At 56.4% G+C, this 12,858-nt stretch overlaps 1 protein-coding gene across 2 annotated transcripts; it reads right to left on the reverse strand.

Annotated features, from left to right (window-relative positions):
* Nucleotides 1-8: 8 nt before the first annotated feature.
* IQSEC1 (IQ motif and Sec7 domain ArfGEF 1) lies at nt 9-12,852 on the reverse strand. 2 transcript variants are annotated; one of them, XM_049641091.1, is made up of 2 exons: nt 5,999-12,852; nt 9-1,445 (listed from the first exon to the last, which is right to left on the reverse strand). In XM_049641091.1, exons 1-2 carry the CDS (start codon nt 6,413-6,415, stop codon nt 192-194), a joined length of 1,671 nt encoding a protein of 556 aa, XP_049497048.1. In that variant the 5' UTR covers nt 6,416-12,852; the 3' UTR covers nt 9-191. The 2 variants fall into 2 exon arrangements, with proteins under 2 accessions (XP_049497048.1, XP_049497049.1); XM_049641092.1 differs by lacking the exon at nt 5,999-12,852 and adding an exon at nt 5,699-5,991.
* Between the last annotated feature and the right edge of the window lie 6 nt (nt 12,853-12,858).

The raw sequence follows: 12,858 nt of genomic DNA on the forward strand, positions 1-12,858 counted from the left end.
GGGCCGGGCCCACCGCTCACCGGGCTCCAATCTCCTCTACGACAGCATTGGCTGTGCCAGGTGCTGCTGTAGGTGCCATTAGCGCAGTGTCACGGCCTCACGCATGCTCATTTTTAAACCACAGGTGCGTGCAAAGGCCCCGGGGCACGAGAGGAAGGCCTGCCCCACGCTCCCGCAGGGCTGGCAGGCACTCACTTGTTGAAGAGATTGAGGCCAATGCGATAGTGCCTCTTGCGGATGACATCGTTGCTGAAGGCCGGGGAGTCCCAGCTGTTGCGGGTCTCCTTGTGGTAGGTCTGCTTGCTGAGCGTCTGCTCCCGCAGGCTGTCACGGGACGACGATTCAGAGCTGCAGTTGATGGTGTCGTTGGAGTTGGACGTGCTGTTGATGCTGTCGTTGTCCCCGTCCGAGTAGTCAGACTCGGACCTGCTCTGCCTGTTGGCCGAGCCGTTGATGGCCAGGTGGCTGTCCAGGGGCCGGGGGGGCCGGGGCCGCAACTCGGGCTCCTCCCGGGGAAGGCTCTTCGGGGGGCCGCCCAGGGGGCCGTGCTTGGGGCTGCCCTGTGGCCCGCCCAGGCCGCGTTCATAGGCGCTCTGCCTCTTGAGCGAGCCGCGGTCCGAGCGGTCGCTGAGGTCCACGGAGCTGTCGCTGGGCGGCTCGATGGTGAGCAGCGGGAGGTGCTCCATGCGCAGCCGCTGCTCTTGCCGCTCGAGCGACGGCGTGCTCCGGCAGCTCGTGTCCGTGTCCCCCTTGTCGTCTTTGTGGGCCAGCGCCCAGTAGTCCTGCGAGGCGCCCCCGGCCCGCAGCCGCGGGTCTGACTCGGCGCTGGGCGGCCGGTGCCCGGCCTGTGAGAGGGGCAGGGGGGGCGACAGCTCCTCCTCATCGATGTACAGGGTGACGTCGCTGTACGAGGCCGTCATCTCGTCCAGTTTGTGGTGGTCGGCGCCGTGCAGGGCCGGCTTGGGCTCGGCATCCCGGGCCCGCCCCGTGTCGGCAGCTGGCGCCTCCCCCGAGTGCAGGCTGCGGCAGTGGAGGGCGTCGTCGATGGACTCTGCCAGCGATTTTACCTGCCGGGAGAAGGCGTCCTCCAGCTCCGTGATGGCGTCCGCGAAGTCGCTGGATGGGGCGGGAGACTTGAGGGCGGGCGGCTCGCCGAGGTCGCCGCGCTCCGACGGCACCAGGGCCCCCAGCTGCGAGCCGTCGTCCGTCACCGAGACCTGCTTCCCCTCGAAGTAGGAGCTGTGCACCTTCTCAGGACCCTCGAAGGAGAACTGCATCCTCATGTTGGACAGCACGATCCGGCGCGACATGCGGTTCTCCGACATGGAGCTGCGCAGGCGCTCGAAGTTCTTGTTCATCTGGTACTGGCGGAAGGCCGTCTGGATGGTGCGGGCCGCATGGCGGGTCACAAGGCGGCCTCCATACTTGCGTTCTAGCATCTCCACCTGGGAGGGGAGAGGACAGGACGGTGAGGACAGCCCCGCACGCTGGCACAGCGCCTTGCCCACCTATGCTCCTGCTGGCGCCCAGCCCCGTGGCAGCACCATGTGGAGAGAGAGGCCTGGGCACATCCCAAAGTTGGTTCTGGCAACCACGGAGGCGAGCTGGTGAAGGTGGGCAAAACGGGGGTTCCCAGGCCAAATAAAATGGAGCAGCACCACGTGAACGCAAGATGTTCCCTGCGGGACTTCTCAGAACCTTTAAAAGGTGGTGAGTTCCCAAATTTCTTTGGCCACAGAAACCTTTGGCCCTAGTGCATCTTGCGGGCCTGTGGTTTAATGAAACTTGGGAGATGCTGGGAGAGGTGAAGGCAGCCCCTGCAGAGAGGAGGGACCCATGGCACGAGAAGGTTAAGAGACCCGCCAAAGATGTCAGTGAGATCCTGGATGCTGAGCAGGGGCTGCAGGCTTTTGGCCTTATTTCTTTTCTACAGCAGACAATGTGCTCTTACTAGCTGGGGGCAGGTGTGTGTGTGTGTGTGTGTGTGTGAGAGAGAGAGAGACTGAGCTTCAGGGAGGCCTGAGAGAATCACCTTACTGAGGCACAGACTTCGAGGCCAGATGCCCACGCTGCAATCCCGCCCTGTCCTCGTTAGCTGTGTTACTCTGCATAAGCCTTGAAGCCGTGCCCTTCCCCAGTTTCCGTATCTATAAAGTAGGGAACAGACTCAGACCCACGTTGTAGGATCATGGCGAGCACCTGATAACATAGATGCTAGAAGGCCCTTGGCGGCATTCCTGGAAGGTGTTTACAATTTAGGGGGTCCCCAAGGCCCCTCACTAGACAGATGGGGAAGCTAAGGCCCAGAGAAGACACTGAGCACATGGCTGGAGGCCTCCAGACTCCAGAGCGAGTCCGGAACCATGTGTCCTGCTCATCCTTCTCCTTGATGAGGCACGGAGACAGGGCAAGGCTGCAGGCAGGTAGCACTGCCTGGGACTCCCCCATGTGACCCATGAGCCTCCCAAAGCCCTGAGGCTCATGCCAGCGCTCGGTGACCAAGGACAGCCCAAGGGCTGCTCCCCATGCCTTGTTCCTGAGTAGGAGCCCGCTCTGTAGGAATCAAAGAGAACTCAAGACAAGGAACTGGTTTCTCGGCCGAGCCAGGGCTTTTGGGGTGCTGGGCACAGGGGGTACCTGATGTGGGGCCAAAAGAGGTCTCAGGTCCTCAGGAGTGAGGCACATGTGCACCACACCCTGCTTGTCTAGACCCCACCTGCCTACTCTGTGCCCAGTATCACACCAAAGCTGGTGGCAGACAGAGATAAGGTCCCTGCCCTCAAGAAGCAAACAGCCTGTCCAGGGGAACAGACACACACACACCTAACTGAAATAGAACCAAACAGATGCTCAGCAAATCCAGGCTATGGCCCGAGTCAGGGGAGAGGGTCACTCAGAGCCGTGGTGGGGTGGGCCGGGAACAGAGGGCTTGGAGCTTCACGCACATCAGTGCAGGTCCTGGACCCCTCACTTCCCGGCTCTGGGATGTCAGCTCCCCCCCGAAAACCGAACGCGCCAGCTCTCTGGGGCCCACAGGCAAGGGAGCAGCAGGCTGGGCAGAGCGGCTCCCTTCAGAGGAGAGGAGAGTGGAGTGTGTGTGTGTGTGTGTGGGGGGGGTGGTGGTGGATCAAAACGACTTTTCTGGGCCCAGAGTCAGCCAGGGTGGGTCTGTTTTTTCTCCTGCCCTGAAGTTACTGAACACCATCCAAAGAGATGACCTCACTTCCACATCTGTAAGCAGACTTTGTTTTCTTGGGGTTTTGAGTGGGGCTGTGAAAGCCAATGGAGCCGATAAAGGGCCCAAGGCTGAGCTCTAGGGAGCCATTTCTTCTCTGCCGTCCAAGGCCTGTGTTGTGGGCCCCCTCACGTCACCTTTGGGGGTGGGGTCACGATGGCAGTGCCACCAGCTCAGATCCAGGGTTCACTTCAGGGCTCTCTCTCCCCTGCTGACTTTGGACCTCAGAATCTAAGTAGCAACCCTGCTTGCCGGAGACTGGCTCCCCAGATCTGGGGGAGGGGTCAGGGGAAAGAAGAGGGACTTTGGGAACGCAGAAATGGGCTCTGTTTTTGTCATCAAAGCCCCTCTTGGTCCAGGACACATGCTGGCCCAGGCCTGCTCTTACGCATTGCCTAGACTCCCCCTGGTCATTCTTCTGTCTGGGCCAGAACTGACTCAAGGCCCAGTCTGAAAGTTTATTGGGGTACAGGGGAGGGAATCCAATCTCTACGTGCTCACCTGCTATACATCACCCTCGCCCAATACTCACATGACATCCAGTCTGCAGAGGGGCTCTGGGACTCCCCACTTCTCGGAGGACAGAGGCTCTGGGAAGTAAGGTGGAGCTGACCCGTAGCGGGGGCTCTCCCGGCAAGCCCTCACTCTCCCTTTAAAAGGACACTTCTCAACATTGGGGGAGGGATGGGGAACAGAGAGGAAACGCCCTTCCACTAAGCAGACCTACCACTTCTTGATGACTCAGGACTCTTGTTCTCATTGATAGGAGACTGCCAGAAGGTACAGAGGCCCTGAAGCCAGAGGGCTTCCTTCACTAAGCAGGACTGCGTGTTACCCTATTGCACACCCTGCTTCCATCCGGCAGGTCCCATGTAATCTGTCCTATTCCCACTCTAGCTAGGATTGCCAGGAAGTCAACAGCTCAGAGACCCTCTCACCTTTCCACCACCTCTTCCTTGCCATCCTTTCTACCACTGCTGTTCTGCCTCAGGGCCTTTGCGCCTGCAGTTACCGCTTCCTGGAAGGCCCCTTCCTCACACACTCCATTCTAATGCTAGCCTGGGGAGGCCTTCCTCACCACCCTTATCCAATGCTGGCGCCTCCCACAGTCACTCCATTTCTTCCCCCTATTTTATAATCTCTGGGGTTTGTATCACGTTCCGGAATTAAACTGTCTTTATTGCTAACTTGTCTGCGGATCCATCTTCTGGACCACAGTGTCAGTTCAAGAGCTGGGGCCTCGCCCTGTCCATTGTCGACTTCCCAGCACCCAGCACGGTGTGTGGCACACGATGGGCTTTTGGTTAACATGCGTGAGATGAAAATGGACAGCCGTGGCCACGGTAAGACCAGATGAAGCAGACAATTATTTATTTCCATGGGCCTCTCTTAGGTCTTCAACTTCCTTACTTCTACTTCAACGGTTCTGTTGGGGGTCTTTTACTATCAACTGTTTCTGATCCACTTTGGATCTGGGTGGAACTGATAAACGGAACAGAGGTGGTCCTCACCTGTTGTGGGCCTGGCTATGGGGCCAAGGGACACAGGGGACGGGGGGCTATTTGCTGTCAGGCCCTGGCCACTGGCCAGGCTCCCTGTCTCCCAACTCACAGGCAGAAGGCTGAAGAGAACGAGGGCTGAGCAAGTAGGACTGTCCAAAGCCGCAGGGTGGAGCCGAGAACAGGGAGAGGAGGGGCCTGTAGGGGATTCTGGGGGTGGGGGATAGGGAAGATCCGCCCTGGGCAGTACCTGCATTGCTCCTCTGAGTCAGGTGCCACACCGGGCCCAGACCTCTGCTCTGTAAAAGACACGTGGGAAGACTAGGAGGCAAATGGAGGGCAGCAAGGCGAGGGGTCGATGTGGCCACACATCGGGAGGAGATGGGAGGAGATGGCCCAAGGAACTCCCAGAAGCTAGGGGAAGCCAGCCAGACAAGTTGGGCCTTGCACATCTGCACAGCTGCTTGCTGCAGCCTCAGGTTCTTGCCATCAGTTTCACACGAGAATTCTTATTAAAGTACCTACTACGTGCCTGCTCTTGAAGTGAGAGCTCTCCGGCCCCGGCCCCTGCCCACCACCCAGCCAGGACAGGCCTCTCCCCTCGACCCCAAGAAGCTGTCTTTACTTCTCCCTGGAGCCCAGCCACGGGGGCGGGCCGTGTGCCCACCTCATTCTGCACACAGGTGCCAACCTCACGGTGGGTCTGGGCCAAGGCCCCTGCCTTGGGAGGAAGTGAGCCCTCAGTGAGGTCGTTTCCCACGAGAACACAGAGTTGTAAACCGAAAGGGATATAATAAGCAACCTCACCCGCTGGCTGTGGATGGGCTTGGTGTTCTTTTCAGAGCCTGTGCTATTTATGTTGTAAACTGACCTCCCGCCCTTCTCTGCAGGGACTCCTCCCCAGGGCTACCTAAGGTTCAGCCCTCTCCTGGGACCTCAAACCCTCAGTGTCTGGCCACCTAACCTGTGTGCATGGCCATGAGGACTGTGAGTGGGGGAGAGGCGAAGTCCTGACACTCCAGTGCCCTCACTCTGAGAGCCTCCACGGGTCGGGAGGAGCAGGAAGGGCAGCCTGGGCCGATGCAAAGGTCACAGTCGTAGCGCGCGTGCGCATAACCATGCTTCCATCTGTGGGAGAGCACAGGACGCCGGTGTCCGAGAGCCGAGACTCCTGCTGCCCAAGGCAGTCCCAGCAAAGGGCCGCTCGTCGTCCTCCAGGCAGAGCAGCCCGGCTGCCTGTCCCCGCATGGTGGGTCCCGCCTACCTGCTTGTCCTGCAGGTCCGAGGAGAGCTCATAGCTCTCAGAGAGTGACCGCGAGCGCTTGATGGCCTCCTCCTCGGCCTGCTTGCGCAGGATGGAGGTCGAGTGCTGCAGCTTGGGCCTCCGTGTGCGCTGCTGTTGCCCCGGCGGGCCCGCGTACAGCCCATAGGCTCCCACCGACGTGTGCTCGTAGTGGTCCGGGCTCAGGCTGGAACCAGGTGCTAGAGGGCCCTGGTAGGCCGACGGGCTGTCCAGGGACGTGCCGGTCTCGCTGCTGGGGGCCTCGCCCTCCACGCTGCAGGGGACAGAGAGAGGAGAGAGGCCTCCTGTGAGTGGGAGACAAGACCCCGGGGCCTGACAGGGAGCCAGGAGGTGGGAGGGGGCTGCAGCCAAGAGGCAGCCCCCACCCCCACCCCGCATCCCCTGCAACACCGTTTAAGCATCCAACACACTTTACTGATTTTGCTTATTGTCCATCTCCTACATGAGCGTGTCAGCTCGTGAGGACAGAGGTTTGACCCACTACACGCAGTGATGAACCCCAGTGCCCAGAGTGGGGCCTGGCACACAGTAGGTGGTCAGTGAATATTTACTGACCCCCTCAATGACTCCGGTCACCTTCTCTGCCTCAATCCCACCACATGGATTGAGTCAACCACGGATTTTTGTACTTTTTGTTCTTATTTTTTTAAATAAAAATTAACAAAAGTGACTCTTCTCTCCACACCTACTTGGGCATCAGGCACTGTAACATTTGTTATGGGCTGAATCGTGTCCCCGCCCAGAATTTATATCTTGAAGTCCTAACCCCAGCACTTGAGAATGTGTGTTAAGAGATGGGATCTTCAAAGAGGTAAATTACAGTGAGGTCTATTAGGGTCCTAATCCAACACGACTGGTGTCCTTCTAAGAGGAGATTAGGAGTCAGACATGCACAGAGGGATGACCATGTGAGGACACAAGGAGAAGGTGGCCACCAAGGAGAGAGACCTTAATGACACTAACATACAGGACTTCCGGCCTCCCTCCGGAACAGTGAGAAAACAAATGTTACCATTTATTTATAAATACCAGTCTGTGGTGTTATGGCAAGCTTGGAAATGAATACAGTGTCATACATATATTTTCTCTAAATCTTTTTTTTTTAATTTTTTTAATGTTTTTATTTATTTTTGAGACACACAGAAACAGAGCATGAGCAGGGGAGGGGCAGAGAGAGAGACACACACAGAATCTGAAGCAGGCTCCAGGCTCTGAGCTGCTAGCACAGAGCCTGACGCGGGGCTCGAACTCACAGACTGTGAGATCGTGACCTGAGCTGAAGTTGGACGCTTAACCAACTGAACCACCAGGCGCCCCGTATTTTCTCTAAATCTTAAAACCAGTCTGCAAAGAGTTATTAACTCACTGTTTCCAGGTGGGGAAACTGAGGCCCACAGAAGTACGGGTACCTACCTGCGGTTGCACAGGTAGTGAGTGGGTGAGTCCGGGGGTCAGCACCTAAGTTGGCTGGATTCCAAGCCCGGGCACACCCCTCCACCTCACCACCCCTCATCCCTCTCAACATTCCAAGCACCAGACTGTGGGGACAGAGAGGGGGTGGCTCATCCCAAATTCGTGAACTCAGAAAACAGACATTGGTTCCTTCTGCAGACTACCTTTCAGCATAGGACAAGGAGACAAGGTTGTTTCTCACACGGTTTCCGGTAGCCTCTCTGGTCAAGCCTTGCCATTTCCCTGTCCCTGCAAGACATCAGTCAACCTTTGAAGGCTCTCTGATCCCTGGGTCCAGGGCAAGGGTCTCTCTGGAAGGGGCCCAGCAGAGAGAAGGGAATACAGCACCCCCTCTCAAGCTGCAGTCCTTCCTCAGGGGTTCTGTCTTCAGACCAAAGGGAGCACCCCACACGCAACATCCCCGGGGCCAAATGGTCTTCCCCCGCCCAGCTCTGCTACATTGTCCCCACACATCACAGGGCCTGGCAGGGCTCCCTGCCAGTATAGAAGGTGACTGTTCACGGACTCCTGGGGACGACAGACTCGGAGTAGGGGCAGAGGGAAACAGCCTGCCCTTTGGTTCCAGTTCTGCCCCGAGCCAGGGATGGGCTGCAAATCCCTGCACTTGCTTTCCAACTTGTAGGTCAAGAATAGTACAGGACTTCCGCTCCACCAACTGGCTCCGGCCTCTGGGGACATGCGGTGGGTGTCCTGTGACAAAGGACATCCCATCCTGCTCCCCAGAGGCTAAAGTGTGGCAAAGGTCCTTCCTTGGGGAAGAGGTCTGGGTACTTTGCCTTGATGTAGCTCTAAATCAGGGAGGGTCATCCTTCACTTCCAGGCCTGCCTCCCCATCCATTATCAATGTGGATGGACTAGACCCTCTTAAGGTGTCAGAGGAATATCACCCTTCAAGACTCCTGACGTCACAGTTACCCAACGGCTGTTTCCTCTGGGCCCCATTTGTGTGCACTGGGTGGGGGAGTAGGGTGGGGTCTAACAAAAGTTAAAATTCCCCTATTCTATTGACATAGCTTTGAACAGTGCCTCACAATAAATACTCGGTGCCTTGATCAATAGTTGCATGGAAGAGAGAAGGAATCCCCCTATTAGACTCGTAGGTGGTCGATCCCCAGCTTACAGGCGAGCAAGCCTATCCACGGACAGATGAGCCAGAGCGCCTGCCTTTGCTCTGGCCCCCACACGCCTTCCTGCCTTGCCCTTTTCGTGCAGCCTCCGAGCGCCTTGCAAGGAATTATTTCTACACATACATCCCCCCTACTGGAAATGCTTCATTCGGGGGCAGAGTCTGTTTTTCCGAGCAAGAGGCTGACAGGAGACAAAATCTCATCCTCGAGGACAAGCAGCTGGGGCCCTGCTCATAAGGTTTTAAAAGAGTCTCACAACCCCGGGTTTCCAGAAACACGGGGAGATTGAAGGGGCGGGCTCTCTGCAGGTCCCCAGAGCAGGAAGCCCTTCTGTGCCTCATGGTGGCTCCGTCAGGGAGGGGTGGGCCTTGACACGCCCCAGGATAAGGCAGTGGCCACCTTTCGTGTCTGCGGGGGATTCAACCCTTTCCCTGGGCCTTGCTCACCGGGCCTCAAAGCAACGGTGAACAGGCAAAGGGGCATTCTTACTGGCAGCAGTGGCGATGAGTCTGTGAATGTGAGAGGCTGTCTTCATTCCCCGGTTGGCTGTGGTTTGGGGCAGAAGGGGCCGAGGAAAGAGAAGCAGGCGACAAGCCTCTGGTCTCAAGGGCCGTATGTGGCTCAGTAGCCGGGGAAGGGCCTGGCTGCCTCGAAGGCTGGGGGCAGGGGCAGGATGTCTATGGGTGGTGACCTGACAGGGATGCGGCACTTCCTGGGGCTATGCCAGCCCAGGATCCTTGCTCTGGGCATTACCTGGCTCCCACTGTCTTAAGGCAGCAGGTTCCAGAACATGCTCAGGAGAGAGGGCCAAGCCTCCCCTCACAGCCAAGGGAAGGGGTCTGACGGTCACTCGCAGCCTTTCTCTTCACCATGAGGCAGCTGCAGCCTCCCCCCATCAGCCCTACCTTCCGTACACACCCAGGCTCTGCTCCCTTCTCAGCAGATGGTCCAGGCCACCATCACTGCTCCCTGGATTATCACAACAGCCTCCTCGGTGGTCCCCCTGCCTCTCTTCTCCCCATGGCTGCCACAGTGACTCTGATAAAACATAAGATCAAGTGCTTCCCTTGATCCCCATTACACTTAGAAGACGCTGTCCTTGCAATGTCCTTGAAGGCCTGACCTCAGCTGCTCTCATCTTAGCTCCTCTCCTTGCTCATTCTGACTTCCTGATTCACGGACTTCCTCTCTGCTCAAAGGGGTCAGGCATCCTCCTGCCTCAGGGCCTTTGCACTGGCTGTTCTCTCTGCCTGGAACACTCTCCCCCAGATCTCTGCTAGCACCAGATTTAAAAATCATCGCTCTCTCTCCACTCCCACCCCCAGATTACTGGTCCCTTTCTTCTCTTTTGTTTTTTCCTTTGGTGACAATCATTACTTCAAAACACACTGTATAATGCATTTATCTAGTTTTTTGGTTTGTCGTCTGTCTCGGACATCAGTGTATAAGCTGTAAGAGAGTGGGGGCAATTTGTCTGTTTTGCTTGCTGATGTTCCCCAAATGCCAACCCGTGTGCCCAGGTAACAGTGCTCAGTAAATACTTGCCAAAGGAGAGAAGGCATTTCCCCAGGCCTGCTGGGAGCCAGGTCCCGGAACATAGTTTCTCACATCATTCCTGCCAGACATCGTGGGTGCCCCAAACCAAACTCATGCTCTTTCTCCACCGTCACACAGTGACACGAGTCAGGGTCCTGGGTGTCGTCATCACATCAGGCCCTTCCCCACAGCCAGCCCCCACCCCCGTCCCACTCAATCTGTCACCCAGTCCTGCTGAATCTACCTGAATGGTATCCTCTCGACTCGTGCAATGTGGCAATGCTTCCACGGCACCAAAATCAAAAACAACCCCAGACCATCCTGGTAAGAAAAGAATTGGCCAGGCCATCCTACCGCAACCAGCATGGCCCCACCACCGACAAAGTCCTCTGATACATAAGTGAGCACTGCGTGAAAGTACGTATGCAGCGCAACAACCCACCCTGAGCCCGAGGACGATCAGAAGCCACACACTATTCGACACGAAAAGAGACTCCTTTCTTAATCTGAGCCAAACAGCTGGTGAACAGAAAGGTAACTTTTTTTCAAGTGAAAATGCCCCATGGTGACGAGTATGGCCAATAGCCACTCTCAGAACATCTAAGTTGGTATAAGTTTTTCAGAGTACTAGATGGAAACAGCTATCAAATTCCACTTGAACATCCTCTGACGGAACCCGTAAAGCTACTTTACTTATAGCAACGCACTGAAACTCACGGGCCCCTCGGTTCTGGTTAGTACTCAGCTCTGCCCCCAGTTCCTTCCTGGGGGAGGAGGAGGGTTGTCCAGTGTGAACAGAACAGTCATCCTCTCCCTTCCCACAGCAGGTTGCCCTAGGGACGGAGACCTTTGCTTTATATGACGGCCACGCTTGACATAGCAGGGATTGGGGGTCAGGGAACCATCAGGCCCAGCCCCTGGCCTCCATCCTCTGCTGCCCCAACCCCCTCTTCCCTCCCCTGCCTCCTGCACCAGCAGCCCACCCTGCACACCATTTCTTTGCCACGGTGATTTCTGCACCAGAGCACAACATCTCACCACCCGGGTCAGCTGCCTTTGGGAAGCTTCTGCTACAACCTGCGTCCATCAGCCAGGCCTGAACACCCTGGAGTGGGTCCTCAACTGCACAATGGCATCGGGGATCTCTCCTAGACACCTGGGTCATATGCAAATCAAGGAGTGGGGCTGGCACCTGTTCCAAGTGGCTGACAGTCCCTGGCAGTTTAGAATTTCTGGAACATTCTACGACAGTTAGGAGGCTGCTGCCCAGCACTCTCAGAAGGTGCTCCTGGTCTGGTAATCCCTCTCCTAGAGATTCACGCTAAGGAAATGAGCGAATCTGCAAAGCGGTAAATGAAAGGAATTTCACTGCAGTGTTGTTTCTAATTATAAAAGTTTGGAAATAATCTAAATGCCCGTCAACAAGGGATTGATTTAAATTACTTATATATCCATATAATGGAAACAATGTCAAGCTCTGGGGAAGATTCTGGTTTGATGGCTGTTCTTATGAAAAAAGACAAGGTTTGTCTGGCCGACCATGAGCTTAACATGAGCTGATGCAGTGACACAGCTGGGAAGCCAGTCGCTAACATGAATATAAAGCCAGAAGCAAAAGCAGCCTGGCTGTCCACTACAGGTGTCAGATCACAGCAGAGGACCGCGTCTGGGCACAAACCGCTTGCTTCTCCTCGTTTGTCTGTGGCAGACATTGCTAATTGATCACAGATTCCCTCCTGCAGATCTCCTCATGCCTGACCCCAGCTGGCTCGTGGCAAAACTCTATTTGCCAACCCCAAATTACAGTATGCCAGGAATAAAACTCCAGGTCTAGAAACCACCTCTCACAAAGAGCTGGGACTGGTTGGCAGGAGAAAAGCAGCCAGAGGGGAGGGAAGATGCCTAGCATTAAGCCTCTGACAGGCTGACAAGAGAAGGATGGAACAGATGTTTGCAGACAGAACTACGGCCGAGGTTGTCCTCCCTGAGAAAGTATGTGCTCATGTGGTTAGCGCTGCTTAGGAAGTGATGAGCTCTCTGTCATAGGAGATGTGCAAGCTGCAGGTCAGATACCTGTCAGGGATCTAGCAAAAGAACTCCTCTACCGGCTAGAATCTGCTATGGACTGTCTGAATCTGCACCCCCCACCCCATGCATCCCCGCTGCCCTTCACTTGCATTCTTCTGCCTCTGAGGGGCCACACTCTGGTCCAACTCAAATCCCACTTCCCGCACGAGGCTACCCCCAGCTAGTGAAACCCCCCATTCCCACACTCTGTCATGGTGTAGATTACCTGGAGAAAGAGAGAATGTGAGGGGTGGACCCCACCCCACCGGGAGTCCCATTCCATGAGGGATTGGTCCCTGGAAGTCCTGGCCTCCAGCAAAGACTGGGACCCGACACGGGCTCCTTTCCGAGACAAAGCTCCACATGGGCACAATGGGGCTCCAGAGGTGAGCTGGCCCGGCACAGCTAGCCAGCTGATAGCTGGAGCTGCACATGGATGTGTCCCTTCTGGCCCCTGTGGCCTAGGGACTCAGAGCCCTGAATCCCGAGACAGTGACCCCAACCTCCTCCTCCCCTTCTCCAGTCTTCCAAATGTGCCTTCCTCTGCCAGAGGCTGGTGTGTATGATATTTATGTGGGGAAATGGCTGGATCGCTATAGAACAGCGTCTAGAGTTTCC

The sequence above is a fragment of the Panthera uncia genome, chromosome A2 (assembly GCF_023721935.1).
Source record: "Panthera uncia isolate 11264 chromosome A2, Puncia_PCG_1.0, whole genome shotgun sequence".
NCBI classification, from domain to species: domain Eukaryota; kingdom Metazoa; phylum Chordata; class Mammalia; order Carnivora; family Felidae; genus Panthera; species Panthera uncia.

What these genes read in the sequence shown, in the direction of transcription:
- IQSEC1 (XM_049641091.1), bottom strand. Translation starts at nt 6,415, where the DNA reads ATGCGGGGTGGGGGTGGGGGCTGCCTCTTGGCTGCAGCCCCCTCCCAC. An exon ending in CGGACCTGCAGGACAAGCAG is followed by an intron (nt 1,446 to 5,998) that starts GTAGGCGGGACC and finishes CTCCCCTCCCAG; the next exon opens with GTGGAGATGCTAGAACGCAA.